Genomic DNA, 27,519 nt, shown 5'->3' with positions numbered 1-27,519 from the left:
AACAGTACGTCTGATCACAAACTTCAACAAACATGCACAAACACTTACAGGCAGCATGCAAAGACACTGGCACCTACACACTGCAGACAAGACAGTGCAGGAGTTCACATCATCTAGACCTGAGGTTACTTTCCGTATGGGTCTTTGTCTTAGAAATATTCTCAGCCCCAGCTACCCAAGAGGAGAGCAAACACCCAATTGGCTCACACTAAATACTCTTGGTTTTTTAGGTCGAGCCTAGACGGCGCTTGCGCTATCGCTTAGCGACTGACCTCTTGTATATACTTTAGCAGTTCAACTACTCCTATTGCTGCTAGATGTTTTTTTTTATTGGCTGTGTTACTGTCCTTCACAAAAACTTGTTTGCCAATGGGTAATCCTCCCTTTATGTCCCCTCCTTTTAGTTTCTGTTTCAGCTGGATGCAGCACTACCTAAGTACTATAGTGTTACGTCTTGTGTGTTGATGTCTTCGTCTGAGGACTTCTTTTCTTGTTTATTTTAGCTTCCAGCTGCCTGAGCTTGGATAATGGCGGGTGTACTTTTCTTTTGTTCATTGTTTTCACAATAGCCTGTACACCGTGCAAAATATGTAAAGTGGTGGCCGCGCTTTTGTTTCCAATGATTGAAAGATTTATTTAGTGCTTTTTAACAACGCTGCATACTCTGCTTTCACTTTCATTGTATCGGATGTGCTCTGTGTCATCCAATACTGCTGCATCTCCGGCACCACATGACACCCTCTGACCCCGCCCCCACTAATCAAACAAGCATTTACAATGCAACGGTTTCGCCTTTGCAAAAGTTAGAGCTATTGGCATTGTAAATGACAAACTTTTTATTTATGTGTTGGTTTTGAAAACAGATAAATAAATGGCATCGTCATTTACAATGTCAATAGCTTAATCTCTCGCAAATGCCACACACCCACACCCACAGAGAGCCCCCCCACACAGAGCCCCGCCACACACCCACAGAGTCCCCCACACACCCACACAGAGCCCCCCACACACCCACACAGAGCCCCCCCACACACCCACACAGAGCACCCCCACACACCCACACAGAGCCCCCCCACACACTGCGAGCCCCACCCCACACACCCACACAGAGCCCCCCACACACTGCGAGCCCCCCCACACACTGGAAGACCCCCCCCACATACTGCGAGTACCCTACCTTTTTTAGTCTCCTGTTTATTTTTTTAACTGTTCTATTGAGTAACACGTTTCTCATGTAAAGTAACTGGTCCTATAGTACAGCGTTCTGACACCTTTGGGTAATGTCCGCGCTATATAATAATGCACTAAATAAAAAAACTCGGTGCTTAGTTTCTTCCGGAGTATTGAGTTTTAACGGGGTGGGCCCTGAAAACTCGTGGACCTGGGTCACTAAGTAAGTACAGCAAAGAGTGGTCCGTGTGTTTCACAATTATTCCACAAATGTTCTGTATTTACTCCATACAGTCATTCACCACAAATAAGCTTCAGTAAATATAACTAAACAAAATGAAAAACAAAGTTTAAATGTTCAAAATCTAATTGCATTTATTTTTGCAATCATGTATTATAGTAAGTTCATCATCACAGAAATTGTTTTAATCATCAAAATGTGTTAATGTAATTATGAAGTCATTACATCAATAGTGCTCTCAGTGAAGAAGGGAAGGGTTGTGAGGAGGTTTGTGAGGGACTGGGTAAAGGTGGCGTGACATTAATAACATCACATTAAAATCTATACGCCTTTACAGTCAAGGTAATATAAATGTTCCCAGATCACATCACACATAGGTTAGGTAAGTCCATTTAATTCAGTCCTATGGTGTGCTAGGTTGGCGTAGTCTACGTTTCGACCCCCATGTACGCTGAAGGGTTGTTATTGCCTCATGTTGGGGTCTTCGTCAGGACAAAAAGAGAGAGCCTAAAATATAATACAAAGGCTCATTTTTATCTATGTGGCTTGTAGCTAAGTAAGAGCACGCGCGCTGTTAGTGCTGCAAGCCCATACTGATGCAGAAAGTAAGGCACAAAGAATGTTATTAGTAACACAACGTGTGACGTTTCCAGAGACTCCATTCAGCCTGACGGTTTGAAAATACATGCATCCCAAATTAATAATTACAGGAGATGTGAGATTAAGAAAGAGACATCAAGAGGATTCGCCATCTTATAAAACTCAATTTCTACTTTTTTTAAAATGTATCATACAACAATGGATTGCTGCTGTTGCGCAGTGCCACACAGCCTTCAATTCATTTCTCTATGAGATTCAATTCAACAGTACTTATATACTTATATAGCGCCATGTACTCCCCAAGTTAGAAACACAACCAATAACAGGTAAATTAATACCCACCTTAATAAATCTGTCAAAATACTTGTTTTGATTATTATCTTTGATCTTTCAATAAAACAGGGCTGTAGGTAGCAGATAATGAAGAATTACATAGAGAATCGGATTCAAAATTAACATTTCCGTCCAAATTCCAAATATTTTAATAGACCTTGAAAATTGGCCAGCGGGGAAGGTAATTGAAAAAATGTTGCTGCTGTGTGTTTTTGTGCGCACACGTCTGTTTGTGTGAGTTCATACACGCATATATTAGTGTGTGCATGCGTGGCTTTGAGTGCATGCAGGAGAAGCGGGCCCACTGTCGGTCTTAGTGAAATATTGGCCCAGGCACAAAGAAGGCATTTGTTGGCAACAAGTACTGAGCCTCGCAGGACGGTTGTAATTATCGCCAACCTATGGCCTTCCATGGGAGGAGGCCCATTGCTCGTCCCTGGTAACATTCGGGTATGACGCAAGGGTGGTAGCTCCTATTTCTGACTAACACCTGCCCTTACAGAATGGTGATTATTTGTGACATGTCGTGTACATCCTGTGCGCCCACCCAGGGCATAATGGTGATTGTGGCAGTATGGAGATAATTACTGGCATCTATTACACCATGGCGTCATACTGTGGCATATGACTCGCCCTGTCATAAATCTGGCCATTCATAGATATTGTAGGCAGCCTTTGCACCACGGTGTTACTTTTTGACGTATTAGGGACATCCTTGTCTCCTACATAATCACCCACGGTGGTTGTGCATAATGCAGGTGGCAGCCTAAATGTGGTAATTCCTGGCCTATTGTAGGCAGCATTGTATGCTGGCATTGAAGGTATGTGACGTCACGTGCATGCGAATGCACGTGCGCAGCCACCTTTCTCTAAAATCTAGTGCAGATAACATGTTTTAAATACCCAGGAGTTAGTCAGCGTGTTGGGAAAGGCAAAACATAACTCATTTATAAACGCCTTACTATTTGATATTGTACTTAACGTTTTGCTCTAGCAGAGCCATCCAGAAAACGGTGTCACCTTTTATCTCAAAGTTAATGCATTTTAGACACGTATCAATCAAATACACCAGGCAAAGTAAACTAGGTTGTGATCCTGAATAGGAGATGGGCCAACATTTATCAATATTTTGCTCTTTAGCATCATTTGCCATAAAACTGAAGCTTTACCCGCCCGTCCTCCACGATTCTCATAAAAAAACGCAGTAAACACGAGGCGGCGGGCGAGCGAGCAGCGTACAATCTGTGGGGAAACAACAAAAGGCCATCTCCCGGTCATGGGGCAGCGCCATCTCCTGGCCGCTTGGCAGAGGGAGACTGGATACATTTGCTTTGGACATAACACATAATATCTAGAAAGAATCTTGGTTTTTGGGTGTGTATTTCTGTTTTATAGCGCCAACATGGCACCACGGAGACAATGAGCCCAATGGCCCAATGGCACAATGCGTCACGTAAAACAGTGGTATTCAACTTACTCTCAAAGTCGAAGAAGAGAGAGTTAGCAATGCAATGTTTATTTATTGAGGATATATGCATGGTGGAGAGCTGGTGTGTTCTTTAATTTTAGTTACCTTTTCTTCGAGGTCTGATTTGTGAGACTGCGTCAAAGCGTGAGACGCCAATCGGCACCCAGAATTTATACTTCTCCCCTATACAAGCTGCCTGTGGGCCATTGATCATGTTTACATTCCGCCTACATCTGTTTTGTGCGGGTAGGCCGTTATAAACAGGACAGGGAGGATGGGTATGGAGCTCCAGGGGCTGAATGGGGCGGTTACAACAGCAGGCACAAGGTCGGGAAGGGTGGCAACCAAAACAAAAATAAGAACAAGTCAGGTCCCGGGCCGGCAGCCAATCACAGCGCGGCCCGGGGAATGTCGTCACGGGGGTGTCCCGGGCCGGCAGCCAATCACAGCGCGGCCCGGGACACACGGCAACAAGGGGCGGGACTTAAAAAAAGAGTCAGAAACGCCCACGATTCGCGTTCTGACCGGCAAAAAGTGATTGACAACGATGTCTTCCAATGGCTAGCCTCCATTTATGGAGCTAGCCAATGGAAGAAGGGGCGGGTTCAAGTCCCCCATACTGTTCTAACATTAGATTTTGCCTGCGTGAAACGCTGCTTGCGCAGCTTTCGACAGGAGAAACCTAAAAACGAAGTGCTGTGGGCTAGCTAGCTCCGGAACATAGAGGACGAGGAAAGGTACAGTGACTACTTGCAAGCCTCAGGCCTGGTGGAAGACTCCCAAATCATTCCACAGCAAGTCCTCCTGCATGTGGGACTTTTTCCAGTGCACGGGCCACAAAATGGAGGACATTATGCTCCACTGCCAGTAACGAAATGACGACTGCGGCGTTGTTAACTTCACCACTGTGAGTAATCATGTAGCGCCGTAAAACAATAGGGTGTCTCAATTGTGCCATGAAGAGATTCAAAATGTGACGCAGTGCTTGTTAAACTACATTTTCCTTGTTCTTGTGTTTATTATTAACCATCATTTCTAGCACTATTAGATTCCTCATGCTATTATTTTTAGCAGTGCGATTATATCGTGTGCCTTATCAATGGAGGCTGTGTAGGTCTGAGGGTAGAAAATAATTTCAGTTTCGGTATTGTTCACTTATTTACATCCGCTGTAAGATACGTTTGCTGGGCTGGTGTCTTCAGCTGAGATACGTGTTAAACTCTTGAGGCTGCTCTTTCGTGTTGAATCAATCATTCTTTAGAGGTCAACAAAAGGAATGGCCCTAACTTAAATGGTAGCAACGCCTAATTTTACTACTCTATGGAATGGCAAAGTCTGCTGCATCTGCGAGTGCTGTATACAGTCACAAGTTAGGGACCAGACCAACTTTGGCAATACTAAAGAGACTATAATAAAATATGTTTCTCTTTATCTATAAACACGTACTCAAATACACACTCCTAAATGCACAATGTGTGAGTCTGTTTTATGATCACGCGCAAGCCTTTCAGCGGCGGTAGAGGGTGCAGCCTCAAAAGATCCCTGCGGTTTTAAAGTGTGCGCTGGTGGAATCCACATTTTTGCTGAAAGAGTTCAGCTGATATGGTATTAGGAGCTGTGGGATAATGAAACTTGAGGGGGCCCCCTATAAAGTACAAAGTCGTGGAGAAGTGTGGCTCACCGATTAGAGCGGCAGACCCTGATGCAGAGGTCTGGCCCGGGACCAGGGTTCTATTCCTGCATGGCGGCTCTTGGACTCAATTTTCCCGGACCTGATAATTTAATCATGGGTCCCACTCTGCAACTCTGGGCAATAGCTTGCTTAATCTCCACAACGTCCTCAGCAGCGCTTGGATGCCTGGCTTCACCTTGGGGGTGCCCAGGAGTGGGCACTTCATAGGGAAAGGCCAGGAAGCGTTCCTCAGCGGTATTCGTACAAGTGCTGAGATGCCTCTGGGTAGTCTTGTGCTATACAAGTACCTTTACATTTACAGGGGGGCCCCCATGGAGCATGCAGGCCCCCCTCACCCTGCACCACGGGGGCTTATGTGTTACACCACTGACTTGGACCCGGAACACGGCCCTGGAAAGCATGTGATGTGAGGATAGCCGCGGTGCCTATTTGAACACTGCAGCCTCGCCATAGCATGTCATACTCTCAGTGCTATGATGTCATCACAAGGCACCTTTAATCGTACATCTGAACTATGCTACAAAGACTTTCTTATGAGGGATAAGCCAGTTAAGAACTAGCTGCGAACATCTGTGAGTTCATTTTCGGAAAAGCCAACTCAGCATTTCATCATTCTGAGAATGATACATTCCGTACTTCCAAGGCTTGTAAACGAGAAACTGATGCAAAAACATGAAATTATTTATTTTTCTGAAAGTAGTTTTGCGTGGTAGTGTTAAGTCAAGAACAACATCATATGGCTACGACAATGGTACAATTGAGTGGTGCCAGGAATACAGCTGGGTGGACAACTGGAAGAAGTGGCTGCAGCCTCCTAAGAAAAATATTGAGCACCGGGACTTAATTTTTTACAAATTGAGCAGTGGCAGCACGCCCCCTCCTCTGTGCCCAGCACGCACCTCCACCCTCCCAGCTCATCTGGGCAGCACTCCCTCTCCTCCATGCCCAGCACGCACCTCCACCCTCCCAGCTCCTCTGAGCAGCACGCCCTCTCCTCCTCCTTCACCGTGTTTGGCCGCCCTCGCTTGGAAGGCCCCTCTCCCCCTTGGTGCCCCCGCATTCAGATGGAGATAAGGGGTGCGGGGCGCCCCCGCCTCCCCATGCCCAGCACGCACCACCACCCTCCCAGCTCATCTGGGCAGCACGCCCTCGCCTCCTCCGTGCCCAGCACGCACCTCCACCCTCCAGGCTCATCTGGACAGCACGCCCTCTCCTCCGTGCCTAGCACGCACCTCCACCCTCCAAGCTCATCTGGGCAGCACGTCCTCTCCTCCTTCACCGTGTTTGGCCGCCCTCGCTTGGAAGGCCGCTCTCCGCCTTGGTGCCCCTGCATTCAGATGGAGATGAGGGGCGCGGGGCGCCCCCGCCTCCCTGTGCCCATGCTGGGCCTTTGTCAGCGCCTTGAATGGTCTCCCCAGCGGTGCTCGCTGCTCCTGTCGTGGACGGACATGCGCGGCTGCCTCGGTCTTCAATGTGCATTTTGTGTCGGCGCCTTTCAGAGAGGCCTCCGGTGGCTGCGACATGGCAGCCTGCCTGGAAGGGGCAGGCCGGGGCGGGCTCGGCCGGGCCTTGAGCCGGTGCCCGGCGTCGAAAGCACCGTGTGTGCAAAGTGAAAGCAGTCCTCACTCTGCTCACCGTCTCTGTCTGGAGGAATGTTAGCCGTCACCGTATTTATATAGCGCTTCCTACCCCAGACGAGGCGTCGAGGCGCTTTTTAGGAAATCTGGAAGAGAGTGTGGGCGCGGCCGCGTGTTTGTCCAGGGTAGAGTGTGTGCAAAGTGTGTAGCTCACTGAAACCCGGCAGGGTAAAGGGAACAACTCATAGAATAACAAGCAACAGTAAACACACATTGCCAGCCCTACACCAAGACACAGATCAAGGCAGTAAACAACCATCACGCTCGACGTGCGGGCAGTCCCTTATCTATCGTGGTCTCCCCTTCCCATTGGCTGGAAGGTAAAATTCCAGCCAATGGGAAGAGGAGAGGGTGGGACTTAAAAAAAGACACGGAAACGCCCCCGAATCGCATTCCGACGGGGAAATAGTGACTGACAGCCAATCTCTTCCAATGTCTAGCCTCCATTTATGGAGCTAGCCAATGGAAGACAGAGGCGGGACGAAGCCCCATACTGTAGGACATAAGATTTCGCCTGGGCGGAGCACTGCTTCGCAGTGTGCTCCGGCCAGGGCGAAACCTAAAAACAGCAGTGCCACTGGTTACAAACGCCATAGCGTCGGAAGCAGCAAAGTCACTGGCACAGGAATCACGTAAATGCCCTTTAAATGCAGCATGAGCCCGCAATGAAGTATTTCTTCAGCTTCTTTACGATTGTTACTTTCTGCTGCTGCTTGCATTTATTATCCTTACCTTTTCCTAGCTTTGGGCTTCTTTTGATAGGAATCAAGCATGTTTAGGCGTCTTTCCATAGCTATTCCAGCATGCTTTGGATTCGATGCCTGGCAGGGACACAAACAAAAACCACACGCACACAGGTTCTCGCAAATAATTACTGTTTCAAAATAATTCAACTTCATAGATGTGTTGTATTATATGCATGAAATGTGCACATTTAATTGCACTGGTGAAATGGCAAATTCCTTGACTTTCAACATTGTTCTTTCACTTTTGATGTGAACATTGTCTGGTTAATGACTTCATTTAATAGGGCGTTGTGTCTCCTGGAGGTGGGGTGATTACAGTGTGGAGGGAGTAAAGTATGAGGTGATAGGGCCACCCATGCGGGAAACTGTTTACATTTATACGCTTCCACACTCCCTGTTGTGCAACCTTTTCGCATTCAGAGGCATTAATTCACAGTCAATAAAGTGTCTATATTATTCTCCACCGTGTCAAGGGCAGCTGCTCCTATTGATGTGGAGACATGCGCATCCTTCTTCCATTGAAGGAAGAGACAACATTTCAGTCAAGCAAGCCCCAGTCCTCCCTTGCATATTCTTGTACTGTTAGGCGTTACGTCTCGAATAACAAAGCCTAACACTTTCATTAGCTGCTTTCTTTCGGATTGCAGCAGATGCTTCTAGGGACTTTGGGGCCTGGATTCCAAGCCCGGCTTCGGCACTGGAAGTCGTGTCACTCTCGACAAATCACTCAACCTCCACTCAAACTCAAACCTCAACTCATTTCATTTCTCTACCTTCACTGTGCTCTCCAGCCTCTTTCCATTTTTCGGCAGCAGGCAGTGGGAATGACCAAACGGTGCAGGCTGGGGCTGCTACTGCTCATTTAATCATGCAGATGTCATTTGGCAGCTTGCGTGATAAAGTGCAGGAGCCCTCGAGAGAAGATAAACATGTTTCTGCAATGCAATTGGTCTGGCATTTGAGAGATTTTAGCTATCGACATTGTTAATAACAATGCGTTTCATGTATGTGTTTCAGAAACCAGTAATAATAAAAGGCATTGTCATTTACAATACCAATAGATCAAAATTTTAAAAATGCGACACCTATTGCATTGCAAATGCTTGTTTAAATGTGGCGACTGCACTATGTGCAGATGGGCCTCAGACAAGAAAAAACAATTTTCTGGACCAATTAACAAGATGTATAAAATTGACACGAACATCACGTGCTACACCAAATTTGTGATGTATGCAATGGAGTGTAAGTGCAAACTGAGGTACATTGGTAGCACTATCAGAAGTCTTAAGGAGCGTATTGGGGAACACATGAGGGCTGTCAAACAAGGGAACCCCAGATACCCAACAGCCACACATATAGCTGAATGCAAGATTCAAGACAACCACAGAACTTTCTTCATTTATGGGTTTGATGTCATACCCAGGGACCAAGGGGGGGCAATAGGGAGTTATCTCTCAGGAGAAGAGAGACCCTATGGATCATGAGGCTCAGGAGTGTGGAACTAGGCTTAAACACCGATCATGAGCTGCAGTACTTTTTGGGAGATTAGCATGCTACGGAATCTTGCATTCTCATCAACCATGATATCAACAGGATAACAGCAGGGATGACTATGTGGCCATTGAATCTGAGGAGTAGCATTACTGAATGTAAAGTGTACCTATATGTTTTAACATTGATAAGGAACACTAGCATGCCACACATGGGACATGAAAACACAGAAAAGAGCTTCCATGTCACCTTTTTATGATTTATACATAGCATGTGAGTTGGGACTAAAAATCCCTACGCTCTCTGTTTCATATGAATAGATCTAGTGGGAGGAAAAGTAATAAGTAAAAAGTATAATATGTTGTGAGTGGGTGTTACTAAACACAGTAATAATCTGACTCACTTTGCTCCTAACGAGGTTCCCCCAAGAACATGTGTCTTTCACCTCATAAAATTAGTATTGTAGGATCTGCATTGTGCTATAACCAGCTCAGCTACAAGCAAGTCTCAGATAGGGTCTATATGTATATAAGAAATGCCGGACCAGCTCAGCTTGTATTGTTTGCTTTATAAAGTTGTCTGCTTTGAATACTCAGTGAATTTTTATTACAAGATTCGGGTAATGTTACTAATGAAGAAACCACAATGTTTGCCATGTGAATAGGTCTAGTGGGAGAAAAACTAAAAAGTATAATATGTCCCAAGTGGGTGATACTGAACACAATAATAATCTGACCAGCTTTGCTCCTAACGAGGTTCCTCTAAGATATTGTGTCTCTCAACTTATATATGTATTGTTATAGGGTCTGCTTCGTACTATAACCAGCTCAGCTAAAAGTACGTCTCTGATGGGAACTATGGGCCAGATGTATCAAGATACACTTTTGCGATTCTCAAATAGCGATTTTTAAGGAATCGCTATTTGAGAATTGCAAAATGGTATGTATGTAGAAATTTGGTATTTTTTAGCGATTTCTTAAAATTCCTTTATTGCAATTAGCAAATTGCTAATCGCAATTAAGGAATAATTTTTGCATTCATTTCTATGGGCCAGGAGGCCCATAGAAATTATTCTCAATTTGCGAGCCGCAATTTTCGAATCGCAAATTGAGAATAATTTCAAGGGTGGACACCCTGTTGAACCCCTGAAATAAGCATGGGTGCATATGTGGTGCAAATACATGCCCTAAGGGCATGTATGTGCATCACATGGCACTTTGAAAAAAGCAAAAATGGGAATTTTTCAAGAAATTCGCAAATTACCACCAACTTGAAGTTGGTGGTAATTTGCGATTCCTTAGGGACAATTAGCAATTTTTTTTTGCATCATACATTGACTCCTTAAATGCAATCGCAAAATAAGGAATCGCAAATTTGCGATTCCTTATTTTGCACTGAAATTTGCTACATACATACCATTTGGTCAAATGAGTTCGCAAACGCTGAATTTCGGCGTTTGCGAACCCATTTGAGCTTCATACATCTGGCCCTATATGTATATATGCCAGACCAGCTCAGCCTGTATTGTTTGTTCTATAAAGTTGTATGCTTTGAATAGTCAGTGAAACTGTATTACAAGATCCGGGTAATGTATTTAATGGAGAAACTGTAAGTGGCAGCCCCAAGAATCCTTGGTCTGTCTCCCTGGGCACCAGGTGGAATGCTGAGCTCCCAGCTAAGTTCAAAATAAATGTTACTTCACTCCTTTATGCTTGAGTTTGTAAGTTTCTTATTTATTCATACACAATGTTGTATTCACATCAGGTAGTCATGTTTCATTACTTCATGATCAAAAATGCATCATTCTTTCTTTCATACAACGTGAATTTCACTACAATTGTTCCCTTCCCAATGCATTTCGGCGTGGTACGCCTTCGTCAGGGGACATATCTATGAAAGAAATTACGTTTGTTCAAGCATCTAGAAAACCTTATGAATATGCCTCTACCGCCCGGGTGTTCTACTCCGCATTGTGTGCTAATAGTATATTACAACAAATACTGTTAACCTCATGTTGTACTGTCCATAGTTACGAACTTTGCTGTGTCTCTATGTTAGTTCGTCATGTGCTTTGTGCCTTGATGTTATTAATCGACGTTGTGGCAAATATTGTGCTCGTTAGTAATATGGTTATGCTTACGCAGGTTAGAAATTGGTATTCTTGCGGCGGTTTTTTAAAAAAGCACTGTGATTGGTTTAGTTGTTCGCTAGCAGTGGTTAACGGTGACTACGGTATAAAAGAGAAAAAGAACTATCGCGTGTCAGTTAATCCAGAAGTCGCATGTTGGTCCAGCTTGTAGCTGTTATTATCTCCGAATCTTAATAGAGTGCAGCATGCTCTTAAAAGAAGTTTACGCGTGCTGGTTATCCCCAATCTTGGGGATAACCAGCATAATCTTGTGAATACAACATTGTGTATGAATAAATAAGAAACTTACAAACTCAAGCATAAAGGAGTGAAGTAACATATATTTTTAAATTTAGCTGGGAGCTCAGCATTCCACCTGGTGCCCAGGGAGACAGACCAAGGATTCTTGGGGCTGCCACCTACAGTATACTTTGACCTACACTCCTGAGTGGGGAGTGATTCCCAGGAGCACAGGAGACTTAATTAACTTTGTTTACGTAAATGCTGTGCACGACCACTACCAAAAATATATATTCAGTTCCTACTCACCAGTCGGAGCTCGCGCAACCGTACATCATGCAGTACGAAGAGGTAACACATCTCAGAGAAATTAGAGCGGAAACATTCGCATTCGCTGAAGAAGCATGCTCACGCATCTACTCTTTAATACAAGAAGAAACCACTGAATTTGCCACCACCAAGACCAAGGAACAACATCTGAAGCAATTAATGTATCTCACTAGAAAGATAATAAACCAACGCCTACATGCGAGCACTATGATAAGATATCACAAAGCTCAGAGGATTCCGAGAGGCCTCAGAATATCCCTCAAACCTCCGCTTTGCAAGAATTCAAAACAATCCACAGAAAAATGGTACACAATCCTCAATAAATGTAGTTTGGATCTTATACTCTTAATTATAGAAGGAACTCTCTAAAATATTGGATGAACTAAGAATGGAAATAGATAAAGCCAAGCAGGATTTGGAAAAAGTAATCACATCAGAGGAAATGTCTAAAATTTTGGAAGATATAAATAATCAATTATTAAAACATACACAGGAGGTCAATGATAGAAAGATCAGAAAATACAGAAGAGATACCATTGACTACAAACTGGAAGAAGTATATACATGGGCGGACATATATGCAAGGAAGAGACAAAACAAAGGATACACGTCGAAAACAGATACATCATCTACGGAGAGCGAATGATCATCCACCCATAAATCGCGATCAATCAACACTCAAAAACCACAAGAACCAGCTAGCACATCATCCAGCGTGCCTTTTTTAGAAAGAGGCCACGAAGAAAGGGGAGACCCCGGAGGGTACAAGGAAAAAGAAAAAGACAAGGCACCCCCCCAAACGAGGAAAGTAACCGCCAAAAAAGACAAAACAAAAAAATAGGGGAAGACAACCTGGTCCTTAATATTTCAGATTGGCCATTAACCGAAATACAGCTGAAAACCCTACAGAAGGGCACATCATATGTCCCTACAGCCCATACCAATACATTAGAACTGGACGTAAGTCTTTTTAAACTAACAAGGAAGCTCAGACTGAGATTTTTTTTTACAATATCTCAACAGAAACTCGGAAAGAAGAAGAGGATCAACTAAAGAGATTAAGATCTACCAGTACATACATGGCTCCCATGAGCCGTAAGACCATGGAGCTGTTTGAACAACTATGCAGAAAAGACATTACCAAACTTAACACACAAAAAAAAGTAAACATCAGAACATTACAGCCAAAGAATGCGGAGCATTAAAATCCATAGCTTGCAACGATCAAGTGACGTGCCAAAAAGCAGACAAAGGGGGTGCCCTAGTAACACTAAACAAGACATACTATGAAACACAAGTTGAGAGTCACCTAGAGGATGATAACATCTACATATAATTGGATTTCAACCCCACCAATGAGATTAAAAAGACCTTACAGCTAATACTACAGGCAGCTATTGACAAAGGAGTGATACATGAAAAAGTGAGGAAATACCTCACACAAGAGAATCCAGTGAGCCCAAGCTTCTATATGGTACCTAAGGTACATAAAGATCCGCATAGACCACCATGTCGACCCATCGTGTCGACTAGAAGAAGCGTACATGAGCCTATTGGGAAGTTCCTAGACAAATATTTACAACCATGTGTGACTACCACCAAGTCATATATCAAAGACACCACAGACGTTCTCAATAAACTATCCACCATCAAAATCACAGAAGGCCAACATATAATATTGGCGACCATTGATGTGAAGGCGCTATACACATCTATTCCACACCGGCAAGGCATTGAAGCAGTGGAAAAAGCATTGTTATCCAGTGAATACAAGGAGGACATGAAAGTATTCCTAATGGAGCTTCTGCAATTTACTCTAATGCAAAATCCACAGGTGATGGACAGAATGCAGAACAATAGCTCATAGGTATTGTATCTTATCTACTTATATGGAATGTCCCCATAGTGTGAATACACATCGTATTCAGCATGCCAGCACCTAACCTTGACAACATGAGGGTGCACTACGCAAAATATTTTAATAAGCATAATTTTGACGAATGCATGATCACAACTGCACCTTGCCGACCTGAGGAGCTTCCCAGTGAGGAAATCAGGATAAACAATTGTGGTTTTAAACAGGTTTTGATGACTAGGATTACAAGCAAATGGTTGATTTCCCCATATATAGACTGCTTCACAAGCAATATGAATGTGCAACTGACTGTTCTATGCTATTCTTCACATGGGTTTCCACGAACAAACACCGTAGTGAACAAAGGCCTGTTTATGTCACTTGACTCATTATGACAGTATTCTAATATAAATTAACAAATGACCCATGTACATACGAACAAGTATTCTTGTATATTTCCTTAGCTCTGAAGAAGTTGCAAGGTAATCCCATGTAACAGGGACAAAACGTGTTGGCTAAGAATCAGGAGTAGTGAAGTGCAGAATGGACTTCGCTTACAGAAGAACTTTAATAAATAACCTTAAAAAGCACAAGAAAAACTAATTGTGATCTATAAATGTACCACTCATGTTTGTAATTGTCATACGTGTGCAGAAGATTTGCATTCATAAATGATTTAATATCCATACCTTCCCTCACATTTTAAAACACTTGGTTTTTTCCACGGCATTAATACATCCATGATCATTTACCTCAGCCTTCCCATAGGAAAGACTTTAAAGTCAACAGCTCCAAATTTCAGCAAAATCGCACTCAGGAGAGCCTCAATTTTATCTTGAATATAGAATGCTTGTACTATAGCTGTTCATTACAACTCTGTCATGAAGCTGCAGTTTAACACTGGGAAATCAACTGACAGACCGCTGCTACTATTGGAAGTACACATGCTACTCAGCATATTAGTGTATTTTTCTCTCACTGTTGATGAAGTTATTTGTGAATTTATAGAACATTTGTTCTCATTTTAGCTTGCGGAGCACTTCCATAATTTCCATAAGGGAATCATGAGAGAAAACATGGGTCATCAAATCCTAGCAGGGGATCAGCATTTCTTTACAGGCTAAATTCACCTCAAGAACTCACCACAATTCCTAGAGGTCATACAATACCACCAACAACTAACTTATGTTTTGACTAAAATCTTATTACCCTTTCAATATGCTCCTTTTTTACCCTTAAAGCCAGGCATTCACTTCAATACATTTCAATGTATCAAGAATGGTAGAACTTTATTAGCAAAAGAATAAATCCAGCCGGTATGCTTCTTGTAACTTTTCACTAAAAATAGCCCCATGAAAATATTCCATACAACAAACATTTTGTGAACTTCACCCCACCTTTTACAATAGCAATACTATCCAAGTGTTAGGGCACTCTCAGGTAGCCACTGACAGGTTAGAAAAGGGCCCTCAGCTTCACTTTGGAACTTCATGTTTACACCCTGGTCAGTAACTACCATGGACTGCCCTGCCCCTTAGGCAATATTGCTTATGTGCAGAGACGGTATTTGTATATGCGTGTACGTAGGTATGTACAAGTATTTTTAGAGTATTATCTTAGCTGAGAAGCAAATATAATTCAGATAATTGTATTTGATCAATCATGTTCATCTGCATGAGGAACGGGATGGTTATGTTTTTATCTTTGATTGGATAGTAGTTAGTACTGAGAGTGGTGAAGTAGGTATTAGTAGGCTCTATGCTGCGGGCCAAAAGGAGTTTGAAGGCCGATTAATTAGAAATTCTCTGCCTCTAGTCAGCTTTACTTGATCACTATGTCTTTAGAATCTAGAAGGCTTGTTAAAGAAATTCCACTTTTGGGTGTTTTTGAAAGAACCAGGCCCTAATTGCAATGAGCAAGCAAATCAAGTTTTGAGCACAAACTCTCGATTTCTTTCAAAACGGGATTTAGCTTGGTGAGAAAAACACACGTGGTTGCTCCCGTGATTTGCAGCTATGGAAACCTTGTGTAAATCACGGAAGTAAACAGTTTAAACACACTATTTTGCAAGCAGAAAAGGGGAATAACACACTCTAGTTGCATGTGACTCCCGCATTCCTATGTAATTAGGTACAAAGTGTGCACCTACGTTAATGCAAATTTGAGCAATTAGCACCTGAAATTAGCAGCAAGACCCTCTAGGACCCTAGGCAGGTTTGTTTGCACCCTCAGAGGTTGATTGAGGGCTTCCCAGAGCCCACAACCCTTTACTTCTAGAGACCCAATTCTATGTTTTTCTTTTGAGTCATTCCAATCAGATTGCCTATGTTCTGACAGCAGATCCATACCGTGAATATGTGGAATGTGGGTGTGCCAGCTTTCGAAATGATTCAGGGCCCTTGACCTCAAGGATACTGATATGGGGTGTGATCGGGAATTCTGGATCTCTCATGCTGTCTCTGATAACCCAAGGAATTATAAGGGGAAGAGGAAGACGTCTGTGTTTGGAACCCGACATAAGCATGATTATGGGAGTGAAATGGGATCTCTTAGTCCACAATAGAAGCAGTGAGCAACGCATTAAATATATTTCATAGAAGAATGTAGGGTTTCCTGTGATTCACGTGTGCCATTTCTTAGGAGCCCAGAAATAACTCCCGCATCGATGAGCTATTACAAGAGGATTAGCTCTCAACCACCATTATTACCTTTGTGGTCCTTAGAGGAACAATCAGAGCTGGCAATGACCACCTAGTCAAGGAGAGATGGTAAGTGTTCCTTAAGCCTGAGGGAGTCTCATCTCTTTGTAGAATGTGTTTGTCAGACAGAAACAGCATCTCACTTCATCATGGACCTTGAGCCTGGAAGTAGAGTGAAATTGTGCAAAAGAGCTATGAGCTGTGCTTTAATGGTGACACTGGAGCTGACAGGACTCCAGTGATTCGGCTATTGCTGTGTGTATATTGATGACAGTGTGATGAAGTTTGTCAGAACAATGACTACTACAGGAACACCTTCTTAATGCTGACACAAGAGATGAACTAGACAACTGGGGGATATTTACAATAAAATGTCGGACTGCTGTGTTACTCCAAAATTGGTAACATCACGATCCAACATTTTTTAAATGCAGGGATGCGCCGTATATACATAAATATGGTGCATCCCTGTGTTTAAACCTAACGGTGGTGCTAGAAAAGCTACCTAGCGCTAGCGCATGCACCCTTGTGTCATGTTGCTAGAGTGTCTACACTACAGGGGCGATTGTTTATATGCAGGAAGGGACACCTTCCTGCACATAAACAATCTTTAAAGGCAATTTATTTTTTCTAAGTGTGATGCAGAATGGCAATATGAGGAGAAATTATTAATTTCTCCTCGTATTGCCATCCTAAAATCACGTTTTACCTGGCCTTAGTTTTTGGCACTGCCCCATCCTTGTAAATCTGGAGCAGCATCAAAAAGCAATGGGTGTTGCGGCGGAACGCCCACTGCAACACCCATTGCACTCCCTTTTCACAATAAGTGAAACGTAAAAAGGGGTCTCAATGTGGCGTTAAGCCACGTTAAGTGGCTTAACACTGTTTTTGTAAAGAAGGAGAAGGAGTTATCGCCACCAGGACGTAACAAAAAGTGGCGTTCTGGTGGTGATATCCCCTTGTAAATATGCCCCTGCCTTCCCAAACATTTTGGTAAATTGTAACTATAATATCTGACCTTGCCTCCGCATCTGGGGCCCGATTCACAGAATAAACTTAAGACTCAATCCTAAACTTACTACTATTTTGGTATTCACAGAAGGCACTTACTACTTTTAGCATTCACAGAATGCACTTACTACTTTTGGTATTCACAGAATGAACTTACTACTTTTGGTATTCACAGAAGTTAGGATTTTGTCTTAAGTCTGTCTTAAGTCTGTCTTAAGTTTGTCTTAAGTCTGTCTTAAGTCTGTCTTAAGACAAACTTAAGACAAAATCCTAACTTCTGTGAATACCAAAAGTAGTAAGTTCATTCTGTGAATGCCAAAAGTAGTAAGTGCATTCTGTGAATGCCAAAAGTAGTAAGCGCATTCTGTGAATACCAAAATAGTAGTAAATTTAGGATTGAGTCTTAAGTTCATTCTGTGAATCGGGCCCATAGGTGCTACAGTTGAGTTAATGATTTATTACTGCAGTGGCATCAAGCAGGAGCCTTTCACTATAAGTATTATGTACCTCAAGCTCAGTCCTCTTGCTCTCACTCAAAACCTGAATTTAAGATGTTTGCTTGATTGAATAAAGGCTCTCAGGACTGTTTTCTGCTTTGCTCAGCAATTTACGACTTCAGTTTTGAATCGGTTTACAGTGTGACTCCTTATTTCATCCTTCTATTCCAGATTGCACGACTTAAAGCAGGCCCCAGCATCCTGTACCAGGGTACTTACTTGCCATAATAATCTCCCAGTGAGTAAGTGGGTTCATGTCTCTTTTTGAATGTAATGATGTAGTTCTTGTTGAATTTCTAAATATACAAAGGGGCAGATTTACAATAACTGGCGCATCCCCAGGGATGCGCCAGTTATTGTGCGCGCAGCTCCGCCACCCATGGTGCGCCGCATTTACAATGCGGCGCACCATGGGGTAAAAACGGCACAGATGCGTGACGCATCTGTGCCATGACGGCGGCGCATTGCTGGAGTTGTGTCGCAAGCGCGACGCAGCTCCAGCAATGCTCTTGGGGGCCCTATCTGTCCAATGCTATGTAAAGCCTTACGCCTGCTTCAAGCAGGCGCAGGGTTGTGACGCAGCATTGGCCTAAAAGTGACTGAGTGAAATCTTGTAGATTTCACTCAGCCACTTTTAGGAGGCGTTCCTGTGCCAGAACGCCCCCCCCACCTGCGCAGGAACGCCTCCTTTTGGCGCAGGGCTTTACAACGTGACGCATCTCCCAGATGCGTCACATTGTAAATACCCCGCACCATGGCGCATCTTTTGCGCCGCCACTGCGTCACAAAAGTGACGCAACGGCGGCGTAAAAGAGGCGCAAGGGGCTTGTAAATCTGCCCCAAAGTTTCTTTGCAAATTTCCTTTACAAATTGCGACAGATGTTTAAATATGTGAATTTTGTTAGTTTTGTTCAGTCCAGTGATGCACTCTCTACATCTCATTTTACTAGAAACCTTCTTGGTAAAAATCTATGTAACTATGATTTCTCTACGGTCTCCTTCTCTGGTATTCAATTCTAACTGTAATTTATTGATCTCTGTCGGGGACTATGAATGATATTATGAGATATCTATAATCTTGACGATGGTCTGACTCATTTGCTTGCTCATGGACCAAAATACTGATTCATGATTGACTATTCTTATTCTTTGCAATTTACTGTATAGAGTTGTAACACTTTCTCCAAACACTCTCTGTTCGCACCATATCACAAACAAATATACATTGATAGCATCGTTGGTGCTTTCTGGTGACTTATTATCACATTTGTATGCCTTAAAGATAAATTGTTCCTCCATCTATGAGTCAATAATTCAAATAAGTTGAATGAACTACTAATAATTAGCCTTTCAGCTTGCGTTTATCTGTAGCTTTATCCAAATTTCTAAGTCGATAAAGGCTACCAACACCAACTCAGGAATTTAAGTATAGCTGCAGCATATAGTTGTTAATAACACAACCATAATATTTAACACATTTCTAGTGAGGAGTCAGATAACAGAGAGGAGCGGGGCGCTTTAAGAGACACTCTTGAATCCTCACAAAAAGCATTTGAACTGGTGAGCGATACTTGAATTCAACTTTGTACAGTTAATCAATTTCTAGAAGCAGAAAGGTGATTGATACTGACTGAGATAAACAGGGCAGATGTAGGTGGTATTAATAATAAAAGAGCCAATATAATGGAAATCGTCATCACAGTACTGGGAGACAAACACGTTTCCAAAGGCAGACTACTGTGGCAAAAGATAATAAAAAGCCAGGTGGAGCTTAGAATTTAGCACAAATGGACTCGGCTGGATGGGGTAAGGACAGAAGTGAAAATGCCTACTGCATGTTATGCATTTTTAAAGGTTTTAGGGCCTCATTTATGAAAAGTGTTGCATGGCTTGTTGAAAACAGCGATGCAACAATTTTTATTGCGCCCTGCTTGCAACACCTTGGATGCCCCATATTTACTGTATGGCACTTCATGTCGCAAGGATTGACTAGTTGCGTCAGGAATCCTGACGTATCTTGTGGCGCAGTAATGACGCATTGCTGGAGTTGCAATGTTGCATCACACATGGGCAATTCCCCTGTAAAAGGGCCTGTGTCAAACCGTACGCCTGCTGTGAAGCATGAGTAAGGATTTGACACAGTGAACTTATAGAAGTGGCGCAGTGCGCCACTTCTACGAGCCTTTTCTCTGGGGGAACGCCTACCCTGCATACATTATACCTGCGTAAGGTATAATGTGGTGCCGCGGTTTACAAAGTGATGCATCTACCTAGAAGCATCACTTTGTAAATATGGTGCAGTGTGGCGCATTGTTTACACCGACACAAAGTCACAAAAAAGTGACGCAACTGCGGTGTAAGGCCTCATAAATAAGGTCCTCAGAGTGAAGCAACTGAAAGACTCCATATTCAGACTGTATACCGATGAGGAACACTTCAGTATGCAAGAAGCAAAACATCTTGGCCTAGAAACATGACCGTATAGGAATGTGAATCTGTAGCCGCTCCTTTATCCGAGTTCATATGAATTTGATTCACTGGAAAATAATGTACAATCTGCTCCTTAATATCTAGCTTTCATAAAAATGTTCTAAGCTCAACAGGTTGAAAGCTATCAACATCACAGTGATGTTTCACCCATTTTTCAAAATCTAGGTCACCATCTTGTTTTAATCAGATGTGGCTTATTTACCCAGATAGTGTAAACATTCTCGTTGATAAATAGGAGGGTAGTGGTTTGTCTGCAGCAGTAAACAAAAATATTAAAATCTTAAATGGAATTCAGACACACTGGAAGGAATTATTCCTCCTTTGCAATGAGCATGTTTTATTTAACTATTGACACAAATTAAAAGTTCACATCACAGATGCTGTTTTCAAACATAGAGTTATTTTAAAATGGTCCTCAAACGTTTTAAGAATCCCACATAAAGGAGGGCATGGCCGGGCAGACCAAGATGGCGGATGACTCATAGAGAGCTCCCAGCCCCTAGCTCATAAAATCAACATTCATCCTCTTGATGGCTTGAGTTTTAGCACTGCAGACCCATGGCTTGACTGCAGTAAGGGCTGGGATCAACTGTAGGGGGGCGTTTCAGGCACATGAGTGACACATGAAGTACACAGACAGCAGGCTCATTGCCGTCCCTGGAAAGGCCAGATAGACCGCGAGGCAGCTTGTACAGGCAGTCAGGCCTAGAAAAGTTCCTATGGTACCGCGCACACACCAAGTTTGGGCAGAGAGGGCCGGACGCTGCTGGGAGACCACCTGGTCTAAGCAGATCGAAAGGCGAGCTGCAAGAGCTCAAGGCGGTGTTCCGTGAAGAAGCAACCAGGCGGAGCACTGGATCGTGCAGCCACTTGAAGATCCACATTGTAGCAACGGCCCCCAGAGGTGCATGGCTGCTATTGAGGCTGGGGAAGTTGTCGGCCTCTGTGGTCTTGTAGGTAAGCCGGGCAACCATTCGGCGACAGCACTGCTGGCCAGCGTCGGATTGGTAACGGGGGCATTCGGGCAATGCCTGAGGGGCCGGTGTCCGAGTGCTGTTGTGGGCCTCTTTTTGTAGCAGTCTGGGGTGGCCATTTGGGCACTGTCTCTATTGTTCGAATACTGCCAGCGGCCCAGTAGGTGTCTGAGTGGCCTTTCTAAAGGCGGATTGGCGCTCATTACCTCCGTTTATCAAGGTATCACACCCTTTGTCTCGCTGGACGGCCCATTAATGTGTGCACATACTGAGCGGGGGCAGAGGGCCTGAGTAGAAGTGGCCTAACTTGTCTCACCACTGTAAACTAACACGTGCATTTTTGTTTACCCCCTCCTAAAGTTTTTTTTATATGATTATGCCATAGAAGTGATTTGAGGAGTGATTATGCAAATGTTGGCCGATTTTCTTTTTGCGTGCCCGGGCCGATTTTCAATCCCAATCCAACCCTGCAGCTGGCCCTCAGCAGAAACCCTTAACAGCGAATGCGGCTCTGAGAGCTGGGACAGATTGGGAAAAATGCGGCCACAGAAGAGACAGCATGGTAGAAGATGGAATCTCACCTTTGGGGGAACATGATATGGGTCGTGCCCCCCCCCCCCCCCACCCCCAGACAACCCTTATTAGCTTGGGAGATGACAATTGGGGGTCTCTGTGGCCTTCCTCCAACGGACTAGGTAGGGCCACTGCTGTGAGGGCCAGAATTTGGGCCTGGCTGTTTGTGCGGCCATCAGACATGCAGGTCAGTGCCCCGAGCAACCGTTTTACTGCTGGGAAGGAAGTCACTCTTAGCCAGCAGAGAAGCGGTCTCTCCAGAGAGTCAGAAACATGAAACAATAGTGCCAGAGCAGGCTGGACCTGCCATAGACTGCTGGATAGTGGTCTATTCCCCTGCGAAGGGGGGCACTGAGAAGCAGTAGATACATTGATTGCCAATGGTGGTTGGCACGTACTGAGGGTGGCGGTGCGGGTGACACAAAAAAATGACACCTAACTTCCTGCGCTACGCGACTTCGTCCTCCTTCAATATTCTCTCAAGACAGGCTCCAACGCAGAGCCGAGCCAACTCCCCTAATCAATCCTGGTGCTGCTCTCATCAGTATGAGAGCAGCACCAAGATTGGAGGGAGCAGCCTCACTTAGCACTCTCAAGAGCACTGGAGGCCTGAGCTTTCTCAAACCTAGCTGTCTGATGGCCTGGTTGCTCACAGGTTACACAACTTCGCACAATGAATTGAAAGTACAAAACAGGCGTCTCCAAACAGTTAATAAAGTGAGAGGACAGGGCATCATGACTGGTAAGAACCAGGGCAAGGACTCAAGTTTATGATGTGGAACATAAATGGACTGCTTGAACTTAATAAATGGGGCGCAGTCCTTGGGTACATAAAGAGACAGGGCCCAGAAATGCGTCAACTACAGGAGACCCATCTCCTAGGCAGTAAATACCCTTGCCTAGCTAGATATGGATATGACAGAGTGTTTCATGCAGGCAATACCCATGGGTCACGAGATAGCTATTCTTTTACATAAGAGGATGCATTTGATGGTATCCCAAATGGAGTCCGAACCTTGGGGTAGGTACGTCACAGTAGAAGGGGTGCTTGCTGGGCAGATCTTCAATCTAGTTAGTGTGAAAGTCCCTCTGACACTCCCAGGGGACACGCTGGATATGCTTAAGACCATATCATTAGTATTCCCAGAGGGAGGTACCATTATAGGGGAGGATTTTAACATGGTGATGGTCCCACATATCGACTGCTCAAGGGCTCCTGGAAAGGTGACCTTCCTGGCAGCCTGGGCTATGAGCCTAGGACTCTGTGATACTTGGTGTGTTTGGCACCTATGCAAGGCAGGCTGCACACACACCTCAGCGGCCCACAAAACGCGCTCACGCCTAGATTATCTTTTAATGCTGTCTGCGGACATTCTACATATCACTGCAGCCGATACACTACAGAGTGGGATCTCGGACCACTCACCTGTAGTATTGCAACTTGGTGGTCCTGACCATGAACACAGGACGGTATTGAGACTGGGGGCTAGGTGCCTGTTGAACAGGGACATAGCCCTCCACCTGTTCAACAAGTTAGAAACCTTTCTAGAATTAAACATGGGTACTGTAGGCTCCCCCTGTACCTTATGGGGTGGCCAACAGCGCATGTATGCAAGGAGTTGCAAAGTTGCACTTCAGGGCCAAAGACTGACAATTGGCACAGCAAGTGGAGGACCTGGAACCCTGCATACTTAGAGAGAAAGGGGAGTAGAAAGGAAGGGCTCAAGTTCGTAGTCGATAAACTGGCTTTGCGACAGCTCAACCTCAATGAAGCACAACAGTGCTGAATCACTATGCCTAATAGAGTGTACGAGTGGGGCGAAAAGTTCAGTAAACTGTTATGCTGGCTGGCCACACACAGAGCTGCGGAAAGGGTAATTCCATGGGTCACTGACCCAACTGGTCACAGGAGGATGGGGGCATGAGAGATACCAAATGCATTTACCAAATATAATGCTATTCTATATAACAGACGGGAAAGGCTCACCAGGGAGTCAATGCCCCCACTCATTGCGTACCCGCCTCTCCAGCGACTGTTGTCATTGGCTAGAACAGACTTTGTCCAACCCCTTATGGCAGAGGAGCTCAACACCACTCTCTCAGACATGCAGACAGGCAAAACTGCAAGGCAGGAGGGCTTCCCCGTGGAGTACTATAAAAAACTCAGGATGCTTACTTCTTCCGCTTCTCATGGACATGTTCAACAAAACCATTGAAAAAGGACATCTGCCTGATGATCTAGACCTAGTGACTATAATAATACTGCACCAAGTGGCCTCCTGACAGCTGTGCGTCATATCGCCCAATTTCACTTATTTACAGGGAGCTTAAAATCTATGCCAAAATGCTGGCTAATAGGCTACTTCTTGTTAAATTCTTGGTGCACACAGATCAATGCGAGTCATGCTTCACTGCAGCACTAGACATTGCATCCGTAGGGCACAAACTGCAATAGTGTATAAGGAATACTTATGTCGAGATAACGCGCATCTCCTGAATGACTTCGAAAAAGCGTTCAACAGCCTGGATTGGACTTCTTGTGGTAAGCCTTACACCACATGGGTTTCGAGCCCAGATTTATCTCACTTGTGAAGATTCTATACTGGAAGCCCATAGTGCAGGTGCAGGCCAATGGTTCAGTATCACCTATCTTCCCTATAAAAAAAGGAACCAACAGCTATTTGCCCTAGCTATGGAACCACTAGAAACTTGGGTCACATGTGACACACAAGGAGAGGGATTAAGGTGGAAGGGAGGCAGACAATGTACTGCTGTTTGTTTCCCAGCTACAGTGTTTGGGTCTACGTATTCTCCAGATGCTTTATTTATATGGGCAGGCCTCAAACCTGCGAGTGAATTGGGCCAAATCATTAAAGATGCCGGAGACGCAGAGAGCGGGAACTACAAACTGGCAGACCCAAATACTGGTGTACAGACTTAGTTTAAAATATCTTGGTATCTACATCTTGCGTCTCCCAGAGCTAACTATCCCCCACATGCATCATTGTGTCATTTTGCGAATTCTTATTTGCGAAAAATAAGGAATCGCAAATAAGAATTCGCAAAATGGGATGCATCAATTAATTCGCATTTTTTTAGCGATTCGGTAAAAATCGCAATTTTTACCGAATCGCAAGGAAAATGCGATTCCTTATGTGCGAAATCGCATTGTGCGACTTCGCAAATAAGGAAAAGACGCACATGATGAATACTCAAGTGATTGCAGTGTGGCTGCCTCTGAAACTAATGACAGACACCTGTGGGCTACTTCGAACTTGAATTTGGCAGTTTGGGGAGTGTGTGGAAGCTGCTGGACAGGTTACTGATTTCTCTTGAGATTATGGAGGCAAGCAATGTGGTTTTGGAGCCCCAGCAGCAGCAGCAGCAGCAGCAGCAACAGCAGCAGCAGCCCAGGAAAAGGAAAGTCAAATTTAGTGACAAAGAACTTGAGGTTCTAATTGAAGAAGTCACAGCTAAGCATGACCAACTTTTTGGAAAAAGTTCACTGAAAATACCTGAGGCAACGAAAAGAAAAATTTGGCTAACAATACAGGCAAAGGTCAATGCTGTAGGTGTCGCCCACAGAGACATCAGTAATCTCCAGAAGAGATGGTACGATTTGCGCAGCAGAGCAAAGGAGAAGATTGCGACACGCATCAAATCTGGAAGGAAAACTGGTGGGGGTACACCAAAAGACATACCAACTACCCCTTGGGATGAACTAGTAGAGGGGACTTTACCTACTGAAGCAGTTGTTGGAGTGTATGACATTGACACCTCAGAGCAGCCTGGAACAAGTCAAGGTAATTTTTTTTAAAAACAGGATAATGTCATTGAGTGCATGACTTGTGATTAGATCTGTAAAGTTACAAATGTCAAAAGTACATGTTTTGCCAAAGTGCATAATAAATATTGTAAATTTAAGATGAAAGAATGGCATCATGGGACATGTAGTTTTCCTCACAAATATTCTTTTATTGCTGTCCAGACAACAGGATCACTGTTAGCAATAGGTACATTCACTTCCACGATAATTTGTCATCCATGCCTCAATATAGCAGTGTCATATGTTAATCTGTGAAAGAAAAACAGGCATTGGGAATATTTTTCTAACAGGTTACTCCCACTGTCTCATTTTTAGATGCTGATTTGGATGCAGAATTTATTCAATTTGCAGAGTCTTTCACACAAGACTTATTAAATGAGGCAGAAAATAACTTTGACCCACCACCTTCACCCACTGTGGAACCACAAAATCAAAGACGCAGACTGCGTCGACTGGTAGACACTGAATCTGAGGCAGAGGAAAATGTGGACACTGCAGTTCAAAATACAACACTGAATGCAGAGCCTGCACAAAGGGTCCCAGGCAGGCGTCAAAGACTGCGACAATTCTTCCGGCGTCGCAGAGCTCCTTCACAAACTCATGAATCAATGGATGACTTTGTAAATGGCAGTGTCCTTGAGAGGAAGTTATTAAAAGTACAGCGCCTGCAAGGCAAGGACATAAGGGTTATCAAGGGGAAAATCACCAATATAGCCAAAGACATGCACAATATTAGTTCTGCACTTGTCAACATGGTCAATGTCTCTTCAGACAAAATGGAACGAATGACCTCTGCAATAGAGACACTAAGTCAAGCAATGCATGGTGACCAGGGTGCAGTTTTGCAAAGAGCAGTTGTGAGTACGCAGTCAAGCACAAGAGCCATGCACAGAATGTGCAGTAATACTTCTAAATTGATTGAAACAACAATTGGCTTCCAAAAGGAAATGATGAAATGTTATGGTGAGCTGGCATGTGGCATGAAATCAATGCAAGGCCCCATTTCAGACCACCATCAAGGCCCAAATACAATCTATCAACCAGTGTCTGCATTCCCTGCATCTTCTTCAGACAATGCAAATGTAAATATCAAACCACCTTCAGAAAGAAGAAGTGTCAGAAATGTAGCCAAAGACACCTGCAAAAACAAAAATTCAAACCCTGTGAAGGTTAAGGCATTGGGGTTAAGAGCAAGGAAAAAGTGATTCATATGAGAATATTTTGTGAACCTTTATTTTAACAGTTAATGGTTGACAATATTAATACATTTGAAGATTTTATTCAAATGAAATTTTTGTTTCAAAATACCACATACGTTGGAATGGAAGCACACATTCACTTTCATTTGAAAAACAATAAATACCTAAGTTACAGCACATGCATGTTTGTCCTGTCTCATACCTTTATTTAAAAGTAATGCTGAGTTATCTCTGCTCTTCTTCTCCTTCCCTCTGCAGCATCAGGACCATTGATTCTAGGTTGGGGTTGGTTTGGTTGATTGTGGTTATTTGGGATGT

General features: G+C 43.9%; 1 protein-coding gene across 1 annotated transcript in view; it reads left to right on the top strand.

Annotated features, from left to right (window-relative positions):
* The window catches only part of LOC147723958 (uncharacterized), a 39,024-nt gene extending 11,817 nt beyond the window's left edge, over window positions 1-27,207 (top strand). The window contains exons 3-4 of the mRNA XM_086917966.1: window positions 25,678-25,979; window positions 26,318-27,207. Of these exons, the coding sequence (XP_086774092.1) occupies window positions 25,678-25,979; window positions 26,318-27,207 (1,192 nt within the window). The remainder of the gene's footprint in view (window positions 1-25,677; window positions 25,980-26,317) is intronic.
* The last annotated feature ends 312 nt before the right edge of the window (window positions 27,208-27,519 follow it).

Source organism: Lissotriton vulgaris, chromosome 4_1 (genome assembly GCF_964263255.1).
Source record: "Lissotriton vulgaris chromosome 4_1, aLisVul1.2, whole genome shotgun sequence".
Taxonomy (NCBI): domain Eukaryota; kingdom Metazoa; phylum Chordata; class Amphibia; order Caudata; family Salamandridae; genus Lissotriton; species Lissotriton vulgaris.
The sequence above is the reverse complement of the archived record's forward strand: the minus strand, read 5'-3'. Positions and strand labels throughout refer to the sequence as shown.